The 17,570-nt window shown below is 39.1% G+C and overlaps 1 protein-coding gene across 2 annotated transcripts in view; it reads right to left on the bottom strand.

The window, feature by feature from the left end:
• PHLPP1 (PH domain and leucine rich repeat protein phosphatase 1) overlaps positions 1-17,570 on the bottom strand; it is a 288,094-nt gene that overhangs the window by 88,609 nt on the left and 181,915 nt on the right. For both annotated transcript variants that reach the window (XM_021930200.2, XM_003919671.5), the window contains exons 5-9: positions 16,207-16,353; positions 15,355-15,585; positions 8,540-8,742; positions 6,463-6,523; positions 3,395-3,490 (exon numbers count right to left, since the gene is read on the bottom strand). In XM_021930200.2, the coding sequence (XP_021785892.2) occupies positions 3,395-3,490; positions 6,463-6,523; positions 8,540-8,742; positions 15,355-15,585; positions 16,207-16,353 (738 nt within the window). The remainder of the gene's footprint in view (positions 1-3,394; positions 3,491-6,462; positions 6,524-8,539; positions 8,743-15,354; positions 15,586-16,206; positions 16,354-17,570) is intronic.

Raw genomic sequence — 17,570 nt, 5'->3', positions numbered from 1 at the left:
CTGTAATGGTCACTCCAGCCTATTATTTCAGCATGTGGTTCGTCATATATATATACGTATCCTTTACCACATAAATAACTAAAAGGTGATAAAATCTTTTATCTTGATTTTTCCAAATAAAAAAGATCAACTATAGGATGAGTATTGAATGCTAATTATTTGGTTTAGTTCAATTCTTTTGGGTACTGTCTAAACATTAAAATACTTTCTTTCCTTTTTAATACATTTCTGCCTCTAATAATTTCTCTTTTGTCAAACTCTTTTTTTTTTTTTTTCCTTTGAGATAGGACTCTATCGCTCTGTTGCTGAGGCTGGAGTGCAATGGCGCAATCTTGGCTCACTGCAACCTCCACCTCCTGGGTTCAAGTGATTCTCCTGCCTCAGCCTCCAGAGTAGCTGGGACTACAGGCATGTGCCATCACGCCCAGCTAATTTTTGTATTTTTTAGTAGAGACAGGGTTTCACCATGTTGGTCAGGCTGGTCTTGAACTGCTGACCTCAGGTGATCTGCCCGCCTTGGCCTCCCCATGTGCTAGGATTACAGGCATGAGCCACCACACCCGGCCCTGTCAAACTCTTCATATACCTTACTTGGACAAAGTATGAGTATTAAATCAATTTTAATTAACCATTGTCTTGCCTGAATTTTTTTTTTTTTCTTTTTAAGAGGCAGCGTCTCAGTTCCGTTGCTCACGCTGGAGTGCAGTGATGCAATCACACATTACTGTAACCTCGACCTCCTAGGCTCAAGCAATCCTCCTGCCTCAAGTCTTCCAAGTAGCTGGGACTACAGGCACACACCACCATGTCTGGCTAATTTTATTTTTTGTAGAGATAGGGTCTTGCAGTATTGCCCAGGCTGGTCTTGAACTCCTGGGCTCAAGCAATCTTCCTGCCTTGGCCTCCCAATGTGCTGGGACTAGATCAAGAGCCAGGGTACCCAGTCTTGCCTATTACATCAACAACAGGGCTTATACAGAGTTTGCAACTGAACAACACTATAAACAGAAAAACAATGCACACTCTTTTTGTTCCACGTGTTAAACACACACACACACAAGAATACAATAACAATAGAGCATTTGGGATTTGCATTGAATAAGCATTTGTTTAGATTCTCAAAAAGCCTGTTCTGATGCAGAACAAATTAGATCAACAAATCTGGGGGGGAAAATTGGATACAATGTCAGTTATCTTGCATTTGTTTGTTTATATATATAAAATATAAATATATATTAATGTATAATATATACAAATATAAAAAATATATATGATATATCTTTGTAGCCTTCAGCAAAACAGAGAACTTGGATGCCAATGTGCTATCTGTGGGATTGAGGGGTGAAAGGGGGAAAGAGAACAGAGAAAATAGAAGAAAAGCCCAGGTGCGGTGGCTCATGGCTATAATCCCAGCACTTTGGGAGGCTGAGGCAGGCGGATCACCTGAGGTCAGGAGTTCAAGAACAGCCTGGTCAACACAGTGAAACCCCGTCTCTACTAAAAATACAAAAATTAGCCAGGCGTGGTGGCACGTGCCTGTAGTCCCAGTTACTCGGGAGGCTGAGGCACAAGAATTGCTTGAACCCGGGTGGCAGAGATTGCAGTGAGTCAGGATCGTGACTCTGTCTCAAAAAAAAGAAAAAAATAAAAGAAAAGAAAAGAAGGAAAGACAGAAAGAAAATAGAAGATAAGGTAGAAAATTTTTTTCAATAAATTATTTTTTTCCCTACTGTTTTCGTTTTTCCTGTTCTTTTACTAAAAGGGCCATGCATGGACACACACACACACACACACACACACACAAACATCCCCTCTTGTTAATAGCGATGGCTGCAACGGGTCACCTAAATGGTCAGTCAACATAATATTCTAGGGCAGAAAGCACTTTCAAATGGATCATATTTACAGGTATAATGTATTGCTGGGGAACATAATGAAATTAACAGAGCTTTTCAGGGATGAAAATATAACTCAGATTTCTTTAATAAGAGCTACATTCTAACACAGTGTTATCAAATATAAGCCACATGTAATTTTAAATTATCTAGTAGCCACATTAAAAGAAAAAAAAAAGAACAAGTAAATGAATTCTCAGAGTATTATTTCATTTAACCCAGAATATACCCCAAATATTAAGTTAACACGTAATTAATGTACACTATTATGATTTTACATTCCATGTATATTTTACACTTACAGCACTTCCAATTAGGACGAGTCACATTTCAGGTGCTCAACAGTCACTTGGCTAATGGCTGGCTGGGGGCTACCATACTGAACAGCTGAACTCTAACATGTTTACTAGGCTTACCAAGCAAGTGTATCTTCTTGGTAAGGAAACAGGAATGGTGATCACATACCTTTAAAGATTGTGCACTTAGTTTACTCCAAAATGGTAACATACTTCTACAATATTTTCACTGATGTTTTTGACTATACATAGCTAAAAATAACTGACTTCCTCTGTTCAGCGATTGGCTGAGAATGGTGGAAATAATAAGACCTGAGTTGAGGCAACCACAAGTAACTATATGAATTTAAGTTAATTGGAATTAACGAATACACAAAATTCAGTTCCTCAGTTACATTAGCCACAATGCAAGTGCTCAATAGCCACATATGGCCAGTGGATACTATACTGGGCAGCACAGATACAGAGCACTTCAATCATCACAGAAAGTTCTACAGGACAGCACTGAATAGACTCTTAGGGTTACTAACCGCATGGCTAGGCACTAAAAATTCACTAATATTTTGACCATGATTAGTCAACTTGAAAATATCTGTCTAAATTTACAGACAATAGAAGTCATCATGTGGCTGTTTTGCAAATCTTGCCATTAAAGTGAAAATTATAAAATAAAAATAAGAACATATTTAAGAGTGAGAAGTTCTTGAACCTTCTACTCCCAAATTTCACAACAAGAAAAAGAGAATCTAGTCTAGTTTGCTCTTTCTAGGTTTCATGACCTAACCATCTTATTTCCCCCTCAAAGTTAAGGTCTAGGGAGAACAAAAGGTATTTATGTTTAAAGTAGACATATTAAGTCAACGAACAGAGGTGGAAGATTCTGAAAGACTTAAGATCCCAGAAGTGGACTAATCATATTGTTTGCTTCAAAGATTGTTTTTGGCTTACTTAAAAATTTCCACCAAGCACAACTGCCTGCACGGTTCTGAAAAGTCTGGCTGAGAGTCAAAGCCTCACTCTACTCCTCACTGCACTGCATGAAGAAAGTTTGTAACTTGAAGACACCACACGGGGTAAAAGATACCATATTCGTTTTTAAAGCAAACTCTTTTAGGCTTATGATACCAAGTTAAACACCGAATCAGCAATTTTTTAAATTGCTCATCTATTGTGAGATCCTCTCATTTGATCTGCAATACTCACCGGGCAGGAAGTTCACATATTTGATTATGGCCAATATCCAAAACTTCTAGCTTTCGGCTTTCACATACCCACTCAGGCACATTTTCTAAGCGGTTCCTAAATGCAAGAACATAAAATTGTTTGGTTGAATTTGGCCTCAAAAGTGGTTCTAAACTCAAATTATTACAAAGAATAAGTAAAACCTTAAATGAAATACCTAAGTATCGTGGGCATAAATCGAAAGAATATGTGGATTCGCTTTTCTCCAGAAGTAAGAAGAATTGTGATAGGGAGAAGAAATAAAGAAAAAGTAAGGAATAGGCAGAGCACAGTAGCTCACGCCTATGGGAGGATCGCTTGTATCCAAGAGTTCAAGATCAGCCTGGGCAACATAGCGAGACCCCATTGCTACAAAACATAAAAAATTAGCTGCTCATGGTGGCATGCACCACTAGTCCCAGCTACTCAAAAGGCTACAGTGGGAGGACTGCTGGAGTAGAGGAGTTCGAGGTTTACAGTGAGCTATGATCTCATCGCTGCACTCCAACCTGGGTGACAGAGCGAGATCCTATCTCTAAAAAAAGTTAAATTTTTTAAAAAGAAGGAAGGACATAGTTGTATAATCTGTATCATCTCTAAAGTCTTGAAAAAAAAAAAAGCCTGGCTCCAAATTGACTTTCCTAAAGGGTCTACAGACCTATGCCAATTTTAGGGAGAATATGTGTTCTACTGAAAATAAAAACACACAAAGTCAAATGGCATATCACAGTTTTAATTTCAAATTTATATTTTTTCCCTTAATATTAAAATATTTCCCAACTCCAGCTGTCATCATGAAAATATAGCCATGGATAAATGGGAAGGGAGAGAAATAGTTTTAAAATGGTGGCAATGAAAAGTTCACTAACAGTTAACTCGAAGAATTAATTAATTAAAAACATTTACTTGGGCACTAGATGGTAATTACAGTTACTATAAAAAAGAGAACTAGGCGGGGCGTGGTAGCTCATGCCTGTAATTCCAGCATTTTGGGAGGCCGAGGCCAGCAGATCACCAGAGGTCAGCAGTTTGAGACAAGCCTGACCAACGTCGTGAAACCCTGTCTGTACTTAAAAAATACAAAAATTAGCTGGGTGTGGTGGCACATGCCTGTAATCCCAGCTACTCGGGAGGCTAAGGCACGAGAATTGCTTGAACCCGGGAGGGGGAGGTTGCAGTGAGCCAACATCGCACCATTGCACTCCACTTGAGGTCAGGAGTTCCAGACCAGCCTGGCCAACGTGGTGAAATCCCATCTCTACAAAAATACAAAAATATTAGCCAGGCGTGGTGGTGTGTGCCTGTAATCTCAGCTGCTCAGGAGGTTGGAGCAGGAGAATCATTTGAACCCAGGAAGTAGAGGTTGTAGTAAGCCAAGATTGCACCACTGCACTCCAGCCTGGGCAACAGAGGAAGACTCCATCTCAAAGAAAAGAAAAGAAAAGAAAAGAAAAGAAAAGAAAAGACAAGACAAGAAAAGAAATCTATTCAAGATATTTATATGCACCCATGTACGCAAATCCCATTCCTATACTGTTCCTATACTGCTCTTATTCAAAATGTGAAAATAACATTCAGGGTTGCTGGGGGGTTGGGAGGAGTAGGTGGGGAAAGAAAACTAGGTAATGTCTGATTTAAGTTAATTAAATAAAATTGTCTGATGGGTAGTTGTTAGGAAATGCAAGAAGCACTACTCAAAGAGCTTTATGATTTTATAGTTATATATTTATAATAAAAATTTAACTGTAATATTTTCCCAATAACCAAATACTGACATGTCTTGCATAATTGTGATTCAGTATATTATTAAAATAGCTAAGCCTGTGTAATCTCAAGACAAAAGGCAAAATTCTGTACAAGACAAATCATACAATAGTTGTGATTTAAAAGCATGGTGACTGTTAATAAACACACCAGAATTTAAGCACTGAAATGAGTTAACAGTTGTCACCTTGAGTGGGCCACAAACTCCCTATGTTTAGAACATTTTTGTGTATCTTCTTTGGAATTACCTTCAAAATGAGTTTCAATTTTATAATTCATTGTTAAAAATTTTTAAGTTTACTTCGTATAAATACATACTGTAGACACTGTCAAGTCTTTGTGCCTTTAAGAAAAAGTCTAGGCCGGGCGCGGTGGCTCACACCTGTAATCCCAGCACTTTGGGAGGCCGAGGCGGGTGGATCACAAGGTCAGGAGATCGAGACCATGGTGAAACCCCGTCTCTACTAAAAATAGAAAAAATTAGCCGGGCGCAGCGGCGGGCGCCTGTAGTCCCAGCTACTCGGGAGGCTGAGGCAGGAGAATGGCGTGAACCCGGGAGGCGGAGCTTGCAGTGAGCCGAGATTGCGCCACTGCACTCCAGCCTGGACAACAGAGCAAGACTCTGTCTCAAAAAAAAAAAAAAAAGAAAAAGAAAAAGTCTACTATAATATTTGTGGTAACTGCAATAAATATAATATACTGCAGAAGCAAATTACCATAGAAGGTAAAATGGTTAGCATATTCAAAAAGAAGCTACGAAAACCAAGCAGGTTGTATAGAATTTCTACTTTGATAGGCTTTGTCACTATTTTCTAAGAATTCTTAGCAAAGAGATATATGTCTAAACAAGGGAGGAAAGAAATCAAAAGAAATAAAGCACTTAAAAAATTAAATTATCCTAAGACTTGGCAGAGTTTAAAAAAATAAAAAAAAATTTGAAAATAAAAAATAAAATTAACATTACTTCAGGGAAAGACACAAAAATATGATTCATATAATGAAAAGAGTTATTAGAGCTTTAAGCCATATGGCCCTCAACTCACTCACCTTTCAAGTCCAAATCTGGTGTTCAAATTGGTGTGCACACTGACACTTTGATGCTCTGGTTTGAGCTACAAATGTATTTTAATCAACAAATATATATAATTTTAGAGAATAAAGTAAAAATCACTAATTTTTTATCATTTACTTTCAAAATATTAAAAAGTACTTGTGCATAAGCTCAGTTAGAATTACTAAATAATTTTCTAGTAGACTCTAGAGGGCTCTAAGACTTGACTTCTTACCTTGAAACATCCATGTAGGACAGATAATTTGGAACTGGGTAAACATCAAGTTGAACAAGTTCTAGAAAGGAAAAAAAAAACACAAAGACATTACTATCCAAATGACAGAGACTCTTTTTGTATGTGGAACATCATTACTGTGCTTTATTCTCTATTGTTTGTTTAGTTTAGGAAGTACAATACATCATTTGTTCAACTTTAAAAGTACAGAAAAGTAAAAAAGAACTTTTAATCACAAGATCTTCTTCAGAGATTGAAATAAATCACGCATTCTAATTTCCTACTTCTTTTCTATCCATTTACTGTTGCTCTCTTATTGTTATGCAGGCTGTATTACACCTGAAGGATTAACCACGAGTGCCATCCTTTCAAAACCCAAGTGTCCTTCCATAAAACCAAATAATGCTTCTTGTCTTTTGCCCTCATCACCTTACTGAAACAGCACTCCAGTGGGTCACAAATGACTTATTTTACTTAAATCTGAAACTCTTCCTCAAAACTTTATGAAATATGACACCACCGTCCCCTGTAACTTTGTTTCTTGGGCAGAGTAGTTTGTAAATGTCCTTCTGCTTCTCTAAACAGTTACCAAGTAATTCACAGGTGTAGCTCCTATCTGGCTGCCCAGTTTGGCTCCAGCTAAGTGTGAGGGGTGTGTAAGTAGACCTTTGGTACTAGCACTCTCCTCTCTTCCAGTTACCTTACTTCCCTGGTTTCAGGTATCACCTCTGAGCAGATGAGTCTCAAATCAACATCTGTAATCCTGACTACGAGTTCCCATTAGCCCAAATGAAGCCCATCACAATAACTTGGATTAGTGGAGTAGTGGATTACCCTCAACCTTCTCCTATAAATGCATTCTGTACACACTCTTTTCACATTAACCACCTTAAAGCATCACTTCCATCATGTCTCCTCCACTTTAGAGTCTTTACCGGTTCTCTATTGCTTATTATACTAAGGCCAATGCTTCACTATCTGACTATAAGCATGCCTCTCCTAATTACATCTGTGGGTTCAGAATTCCCTATCTTCTCCCAACTGCCCAATAAGCCACATTCAGATTTTTTCTTCCTACTTCATTCCCACTGGTTATCTAAATCCTATAACCCTTCAGTGCTCAGCTAAACTGATTACATTAGAAAATATACCTATATGAGGTTTGGCTTGTTTTTCTGAGATAACAGTAATCACATTTGAAAAATCCTTCATCTTTCAGAGCTCGTGAGCTGCACTATGCATAAAACAAGTGCATGGTAAACATATGTTCAACGTGCAGTAGTGAACACTTGTTTTCATTCAGTTTAATGACTGCAGGGAATTGAAACCTTCATCTTAGCAAACATATGCCCATATTACCTTTCCTTTTTTGGAACTGCCCTGATTTTCAGATTCTTAGAAAGAAATATTAAATGATTAAGACTCTTGCTTTATGGTGTCCTTGTGGGTATATCATTCTGGTTTATCTTTTTTAAATTATCTTTTCTTTTTTTTTTTTTAGACAGGGTCTCACTCTGTCAACCAGGCTGGAGTACAGTAGTGTGATCTCAGACCACGGCAGCCTCCACCTCCTGGGCTCCAGCAATTCTCCTGCTTCAGCTTCCCATTCCCAAGTAGCTGGGACTACAGGCATGCATCGCCATGCCCAGCGAACATTCTGGTTTATCTTAAGGTGAGCTCTCTGTTAGTCAAACATGAAACTGGAAATCCTGAATGGAGTCAAAATAAAACTTCCTTTCACTCTCCAGTATTAAATAAAGGTTCCAGATTTAGTAATAAGGTAGTAAAGATCTCTAGATCTTGGTAATGTAGCCCACGAAATAGTTCTCTTTTCTCTCTTCCTTTAAGCAGAAAATCCAAATCAAAAGTGTGAGTAACTTACAGGCAAAATAAAATCTTCCTTTTTGATTCCTTGAAATAGTAAGTCAGCATTTTTGTTTTGTGACTTTTATTTTAACAAAATTTGAGCTGTTTTACTAACTACTTGAGCAAAGAACAATCAGAGAGGCAGAAATAATGATGCTGGGTAAATTCTTGGAACCAAAAGAGCAACTTTGATGTGGCCTATGATACATACCATTAGAAGAGGCATAGAGTGCTTTTAGGAAATAGCCACAGATGTCTAATGTGACCAGTTGATTCCTTTCACAGTGTAAAACTTCAATGTTGTTGAAAATCATGGCATCTAGATCACCAAGTTTATTGTCTCGTAGGTCAAGCTGAGTAACATGCTGTAGAAAGTCCACTTCATCTGCTATCAGCTTCCTAATTATGTTCAACCTTGAAGGAAAAGGACATAAATAGAGACTACAATTAACTGCAATGCTAAACACCCTAATACGAGAGATAGCAAGAAAGAACTCAATTCTCTCTGTACTACAGTTCTCCATGATTGTTGGAATCTCAGCATCTGGCCTTGCTTAACTAGCCAGAGTATCTATTTTTAGCTACAATTCCAGGAGGTTTTAACCTTCACAATATATTCTGAAACACAAGTGACACCACTACAGCTGGGAGAGGAATAAGCACATTGACTTTACCTTAATTTACTTCTAGGGGGAAAATAATCCACTTAAGCATTGACTTCCAAAGAACTAGGAACTGACTTCCAAAGAACTGTGAAACTATCTACACCATACCGAAAAGAACGTAAGAAACAAAACTCAGAACAACTGTTATGCACATTACAATTACAATGAATATTGAATGAAGGAGAGAGGATGCATGAGCAGGCGGATGAGTAGGATGGAATTAAAGGTTGAGGCGGAAAAACAATAATGGACCAGAGTCACATAACAAATAAGAGTTGCACACTGAATGGGAGCACCAGAGATGGGAATGCAAGCACATGACGCCCAACTGCTCAGGACCAGGATGAACCACCAAAACTACCTCCATCTACAAAATACAGCTTGATAGAGTGAAGTGCAGAAAATCCTGAAATCCAGTATCTAAGATCTACTGAGAAATCATAGAATGATAGAGAAAAATGGGAATCAACACCTCTACGATGAAGCAAGGCACAGCGGAAAACTGGCAGAATCTCTAGCCATAAGAACTAGTGAGTTAACTGACTGAAGTTGCTGTGGATGAGCTATCAGAAAATAAGTAGTAATGGGGACTACGAACCAAAATAACAAAGACATATTTAGCTTCAAAAGGGAGAAAAATAGATGGAAATGTCAATTTCCAGTTTGTTAGGCTATGTATAACTCCTTTAGAAACACACAATAAAAACCATCTACTTTCCATTACAAAGCCAGTAAAGTGCTGAGATGATGACCTTGACTAGAAGAGTATTAATATAGGATGGGCGCAGTGGCTCACGCCTGTAATCCCAACACTTTGGGAGGCCAAGGTGGGCGGTTCACGAGGTCACGAGTTCGAGACCAGCCTGGCCAGCACAGTGAAACCCCATCTCTACTAAAAAAAAGTATTAAAAATTAGCTGGGCATGGTGGCACGCGCCTGTAATCCCAGCTACTCGGGAGGCTGCGGCAGGAGAATTGCTTAAACCCAGGAGGCGGAAGTTGTGGCGAGCCAAGATCATGCCACTGCACTCTAGCCTGGGCGACAGAGCGATACTCCGTCTCAAAAAAAAGAAGAGTATTAATTTAAGTCTGGAGTACAGGAAAAAGTAGTTTCTCTGTAGTGAATTCCTATCTTTAAAAAAATAAAATAAAGCTATGGAAAATGAATTGAGAATAATATCCTAAAGCCACTGAAACACAAGGATGAGTTCCAGCAAAGAGCTGGGATTCGTCAACACACAAGCATAGCATATGGCCTTTTCCAATGTCCCTAAGAGGATGTTTTTTTGGCTCCTTCTCTTTTTTTATTCCAGGTTGTAAGATTTAAAAACTGGCCTTAACCCAGCAATCTGCCTATTTCCAAATGCTCACTAGATTACTAGAATGTGCACACAGAATGAAAAAGAAAAAACACATCTCATCTTGGGTACAACAGACTGCAGGAATGGAATAAAGGTCCATCTTCTTCCCAATCTACACTTCGAATAACCTTCAAAATGGCTTTATCATCTTCACTTGAAAAAGCCACACACAATTTCATTCAATTAACACAATTTAATGTATTAATACTAAAATAATAAGCATTGGTTTAATAAGGAGACAAAAAAAGTCTATAACAAAAACAAAGTTAATGTAACGAAAAGGAAAGTTAACATTTGGCTTAAGTTGCTAACTCTCACCATGACTGAAATACCAAGTTTTCAGGCTCACACAGTAATTCAGCTACTTAGGATGAACCATTTTATTATTTGTTTAATTGACAGATAAAACTGTACGTATTTATTGTGTACAGTATGACTTTTGAAATATATGTACACTGTGAAATGACTAATTCCAACTAGTTCACGTGCACCATCTCACATAGTTATTACTTTTGTGGTAAGAATACTTTACATCCACTCTTAGCATTGTTCAAGAATACTATATATTATGGCATGGTGTGGTAGCTCAAACTCTGTAATCCTAACTCTTTGGGAGGCTGAAGTAGGAGGTTTGTTTGAGACCAGACTGGGCAACAGAGCAAGACCCCATCTCTACAAAAAATAAAAAATTAGCCAGCCGTGGTGGCACATGCTTATACTCCCAGCTATTTGAGAGGCTGGGGCAGGAGGATCACTCGAACCCAGGAGTTTGGGGCTGCAGTGAACCATAACTGCACCACTGCATTCCAGCTTGGGTAACAAAGTGAGACCCTGTCTCAGAGAAGAAAGAAAAGAAGAGAAAAGAAAAGAAGAAAAGAAAAGAAAAGAAAAAAAAGAGAAAAAACAACAATACAAACAAATACAATATATTGTTGACCACAGTCACCATGACATAACTAGGACAAACTATTTATTTATTTATTTATTTATTTATTTATTTATTTATTTATTTATTTTAAGACAAAGTCTCTTGCTCTGTCACCCAGCCTGGAGTATAGCGGTGCAATCTTGGCCCACTGCAACCTCTACCTCCCGGGTTCAAACAAGTCTTCTGCCTCAGCCTTCTGAATAGTTGGGACTACAGGTGCACACCACTATGCCCAGCTAATTTTTGCATTTTTAGTAGAGGTGGGGTTTCGCCATGTTGGCCAGGCTGGTCTTGAACTCCTGACCTCAGGTGATCCACCTGCCTCAGCCTCCCAAAGTGCTGAGATTATAGGCATGAGCCACCACGCCTGGCCCGGACAAACTTTCTAAGAGGCAAAATATGACTAAAATTCCCTTCTGGCCAGGCATTGTGACTCATGCCTGTATTCTCAGCACCTGGGGAGTCTGAGGCAGAAGAACAGCTTGAGCCCAGGAGTTTGAGCCAGCTAGGCAACAAAGTGAGGCCCCTCTCTCCAAAAAATTTAAAAATTAGCCAAGTGTGGTAGTGTGTACTTGTCATCCTAGCTACACGGGAGGCTGAGGCAGGGAGATCACTTAAGTCCAGGAGATGGAGGCTATAGTGAGCTGTGTTTGTACCACTGCACTCCAGCCTGTGAAGGGCTATGGTGATGGTGACAACAATGATGACCTATGGCTTTGTTGCAGTAAGAGATGAATAAAACAAGGTGTTTTTCAACAGATTTCACAATTTAGTAAAGAGAGTTAAATATGCTTTATGAAATACAGGAAATACAAGTATGTGATAAGTGCCATGGGTGATGTATAAAATGTAGAGAATGGTTTAAAAAAAAAAAGAGGCTATGGAAAAGGAAGCAACTCATCTGATTCCCAAGAGTAGGCAGAATGGAACAGGTGTTCATGGGAGAAGAAAAGCAGGTGCGAGGAAGCAATGGAACAGCCTCTGCATCAAAGAAAACAGCACAGGGTAAGTTTCGTACCTGCCTGTATAGTTTCTGCAGGAATGCAGGGGATGTGAGGCTCTGGGCTACAAAGGTGGGTGAGGCAATTAATATTTACCAAGGACTGGACACACTAAGGACTAACACTGGGGCTGAAGGATAAATAAAAACAGTGCTTAAATTATCTATGGTGAAAGAGACCTATTTTCTAAAGTTGTAATTAATGACAGACTGATATATAGTACTCAACCCATACGCAGCTCACACCACATGCAACTCACTGTGCAAGTTTGACAACATCTAAATTAGTTGAGGTCGGGTGCGGTGGCTCATGGCTGTAATCCCAGCACTTTGGGAGGCTGAGGCAGGTGAATCACTTGAGATCGGGAGTTCAAGACCAGCCTGGCTAACATGGTGAAACCCTGTCTCTACTAAAACTACAAAAAATTAGCCGGTCATGGTGATGGGAGCCTGAAATTCCAGCTACTTGGGAGGCTGAGGCAGGAAAATCGCTTGAATCTGGGAGGCAGAGGTTGCAGTGAGCCGAGATCGCACCACTGCACTCCAGTCTGGACAACAAGAGCGAAATTCTGTCTCAAAAAATAATAATAATAATAACAATAATAAATAAAATAAAATATACTAGTTGATTCCCTGTACAACAAGAATCAACTCATAATGCAGTTGGATATTGTGGCAATGTCAAATCATTATACGTTACTAAAATATTAGTCTCAACTTCTGTACACATCTCATTGTGGAAAAGTCGCGAATAGTTCACTTGCCACCCACAGGTTGGAGGCTCACACATGAGCAGCTCAGAGATATAGCCTCATCCTCAAAGGACTCACATACCAGTGGGCTGAAACCAAATATGAGGGCTTGAATACCCTGAAGTAGAGAACCGCAGGCTCTGAGCAAAATTGTGCTTGCTTGGGAGGTTGCACAAAGGAAGCAAATGGCTCAGTTAGAAGACAACAGTCACAGTGAGAAGAAAAAGGAAGCGATGAAAGAGAGAAACTCGTGTAAAAGAAGAGCTGATAGAATCAGCCAAGAGTTGTGTGTCTGGAAGACCAATGAGGTGGTGTTGCTATCAGCAAAAACAGAAATCCACGAGAAAGAACTGGTTGAGTAAGAAAGACACTGAACCCTGTTTTACGTGTATTTGGTTAAATGTGTCAATAGGGAAAACCAAGACGTTATCTAGCTAGCAGCTTAAGTGGAACTGGTCTCAAGAAGTCAAACAAGGAATAGGGAAAGACTGGGGAATGATTAACATCAAGGTGAAAGGTGAAAATGAAACCTGAGAGTATATGCAACCACCAAGGCAGAAAACATGGAGAGAAAGAGAAGTGACCAACAAGTAACAGCCATACTTTGTACAAAGAGGAGAAAGAGAAGGAGAAGGAGGAGAGGGGAGGAGGAATTATTAATGATGCCACAGAATAAATAATATGAAACTCAAAGAATATCAATACAAAGAAAACAATAATCACTTAATCTGATGTAACATTTCCATTAAGGGGGGAAAAAAAAACTCAACAAAAGTAGCCCTTTACTTAGAGAAACTAAGCGAGACTCTCCTTAAATTACTCCACTAGCTTTGATTTTAAGTATTAAGGCAGAATTAGGCTGGGTGTGGTGGCTTATGTCTTTAATTCCAGCACTTTGAGAAGTCAAGGCAGGTGGATCACCTGAGGTCAGGAGTTCAAGACCAGCCTGGCCAACATGGTGAAACCTGTCTTTACTAAAAATATAAGAACTAGCCAGGTGTGGTGGCAGGCACCTGTAATCCCAGCTACTCAGGAGGTTGAGGGAGGAGAATCTCTTGAATCCAGGAGGTGTAGGCTGCAGTGAGCTGAGATCATGCCACTGCACTACAGCCTGGGCGACAGAGACTCTTGTCTCAAAAAAGAAAAACAAAAACAAAAACAGAAGCAAAAACAAAAACAATAAACAACAAATAAAGTATTAAGGCAGAATTAGAACAAATCTGATCTGATTTTCCCCTCCTCAGCTCAGGGGCAAGGAAGGAAGCAGTTACTCATGGTCATGCAACATTTACAGAGTGTCTAATGTCTATTCTGGTATTTAAATATCCTGTAGGTGATGTCATCTAAAAAGACTCAAGTTAGAACTACGAATCTTAAGAATTTATAAAGCTCTAAGATTTATTACTTGTAGACATTTTAGATTGATCTTACGTGTCAGCTAATTCACACCAAGAAAAATGTCTTCCTTCATGTACCAGGTAACTCGGAAATCATCTCATTCTTGTTACCTGAGGTCAGTGCAAGCCATTGTCCTTGGCTCTAATGAAGTTCTACCACTGATGGATGAATAAAATAGGGCTTAAATTCTGGAATATGAGGGTTTTCTAAATAGAAGGAACTCAGAGGCAAATAATGTAAACAATTTGGAAAGCAAGTTAACAAAGTGTTTAGAGTTCCTTATCTTGTTACATTCCAAGAAATTCTCAAAAATCAGATAAATTATAATTACTTTAACTTCCAAATTAAGAATTTTATATCTGCAAATTGCTAATACTTCCCTAGGAAGGACAGGTCTGATTCCTTTATTCTGAGGAAAGGTGAAGCCAAGCAATTCTTTGTGGGACTGGAAGGTATGGGTTTCCTTGGCTGAGCCATACAAATGGAGAAGAAAGCGAGCAAAAGGTGATGCTACTTTACACTGATGAAACTGAACACGCCTGAGTATTCACCTGAGCCCAGGAGTTTGAGGCTAAAGTGAGCTCTGAGCGCATCACTGCACTCCAGGCGGGGCAAGAGAGCAAGGCCCTATCTCTTTAAAAACAGCAACAACAACAAAAAATACAAAACAAAAACAAAAAATAGCTCTCTCACTCAACTGGGTTCCAATTTGCAAAACAAAGACCTTCAAGACATACATCAGTGAGAAAGTCTCCAGTAACAGCAAACCCTACTATTAATCATAATTCTTCCCTCTAGGCAGAAATAGAAAAATGGGTCCACATTCAATTATCCAGCCTGTTTGACTTGGTCAATAACCTACTCCCCACCCCTGCAATATAAGCCAACAGCTCAAATGAGATCTATTTCTCAAAAATGGTTACCTTAGATCCACATGTTTAATGTGAGGCATTTTTCTTAAAGCCTGTAGCCTAAGGGTCTCCATACAGTTTCCGGACATACAAAGTTTATCCACAGCAGTCAATTTCTCCAATACTTCTGGAATGTCAGTAAATTCATTGAAAGAAAGACCCAGATAACTAAGCTGCTTCATGTTCTCCAACTCAGCAGGAAGGGTTTGGAGAAAGTTTCCATCCAACAAAAATGTCTGTAAGCTATTAGAGAAAACATAAGAATTACAAAGAGAATGTATAAATTTTACATCTTTATTATCAACATACAAGTTCCATAGTGTAGATCATATTACCAGAAAATGTATTACTCTTTGCAAAATGCCTAAGGGCAGGGCCTGAGGCAATAACGGACCAAAGAGAAATAATCAGAGATAAGCATCTTAATCTTTTATTGAAAATGAAAATTATGACTAGCTTTCCCAATTTGAATAGGCTTAAATGGGAGCAACATGAGCTAACTGTGATATAAATTGATTCAGATATCCTTTGGGCTTTCCTTATTATTTCTCAAAATTAATTTCTAAGTCTTTGAATTCAATATAACTCAGAAAAATGAGAACATAACCCACATTCCATGTTCAGACATACTCATTTGCAGGGATCTTCAGTTCTAAACAAGAATATTTAATTTTTTACAAGATCGTAAAGAATACAAATCTAACACATGAACTCCATACAGACTATACAGTCCCTGATCTGTTGATTTGGGGCCAAGACTTACATGACCAACATAACAAGTTAACTAATCTCATGTGCTACACCCCCAATGCGGCTTCCCTGGGGTTTCTGGATATACCCGCCAGTGGGGTTTGAGGTACACACTTGTGCATCACTCCAACGGCTGCTGGGACCGATCGCAGGGCATTGCAGGACACATTCAGCTCTGCCAGGGTTGGAATACTGCAGACTGCTAGTGGGAAGTCCCCTAAATGATTATTGGAAAGATTAAGACTCTTCAACTTGGTGAACCTATTAAAATAAAGCAAAACCAAAAGGGAAAAAAGAGACAAATGTCACTAACATCATAATTTTAGCATAGCCTAAGAGATAATCTAGCCCAACTCCCAAATTCAACTGAAGAGGAAATGGGGGCCCCAGAGAGGTTAAGGAGCAGCAGCGCTGGAATGCACATCTGCTGACTCTAAGGCCAGTGCTCTACCTAAAATGTAAACATTCTATCTAAAAACAAACTTTTCCCTCTAAAATAAGGTTGAATATTTCAGGAAGTGAATTCTGCTGGAGTAAGTTTTTTAGCAGTATCTCAATTAGCTTAATTAACACAGTGTAAATGGCCCCAGTGAAGGAGGAAAGGGACCAGGCAGAGCTGGAGTTAGTCCTTCTGGAATCTGTGCTGTTCCAGACAAGTCAAAAACTTCTGTTTCATGTTTCTCAAACCCAAAAGTGAAATAATAAAAACTTATCAAAACAATACTCTCTCTAAGGTAACCAGGACTTTGCAGTTCCAAATTTAACAACCAATTATCAGCTGGGCACGGTGGCTCAGGCCTGTAATCCTAGCACTTTGGGAGGCCGAGATGAGTGGATCACTTGAGACCAGGAGTTCGGGACCAGCCTAGCCAACATGGTGAAACCCTGTCTCTACCAAAAACACAAAAAATTAGCTGGGCATGGTGGTGCACACCTGTAATCTCAGCTACTCGAGAGGCTGAGACACAAGAGAATCTCTGGGAGGTGGAGGTTGCAGTGAGCTGAGACTGCTCTCCTGGAATATATAGCCTGGCGACAGAGTGAGACTCTTTCTCAAAAAAGAACCAATTATCATTCGTCGATCTCAATACAGTAATTGACTGATGCGGCTGACCACCCACCCTTCTTCTTAGCTCTCTTAAGCCCTCTTCTCCTGTATTAACTTCCTTTTCTTCATCTTTTCTTCCCCAACCCAAATTGAAGTAATCTTCATAGATAGTTTTTTTATCAGTTTCATGCTCTCATTACACTGTTTTCCTTGGAAATGTTTTGACTCCTATGTGAACAATTCTCTCAGTCCTGTCACATGCTGGCTCCTCTCCTGAGCTACTCCACATTTCCAGCCCAAAACTGAACTTACCATCTTTATTCCAAACTGGCACTTCTTTTTGCTCTATTTTTGTTAATAGCCCTTTCATTTTCACAGTTGCCCAAGCAACTTAAGCAATTAAAGAAGCTATCTTTCATTTTTTACTTCT

The sequence above is a fragment of the Papio anubis genome, chromosome 19 (assembly GCF_008728515.1).
Source record: "Papio anubis isolate 15944 chromosome 19, Panubis1.0, whole genome shotgun sequence".
Taxonomy (NCBI): Eukaryota; Metazoa; Chordata; class Mammalia; order Primates; family Cercopithecidae; genus Papio; species Papio anubis.
The sequence above is the reverse complement of the archived record's forward strand: the minus strand, read 5'-3'. Positions and strand labels throughout refer to the sequence as shown.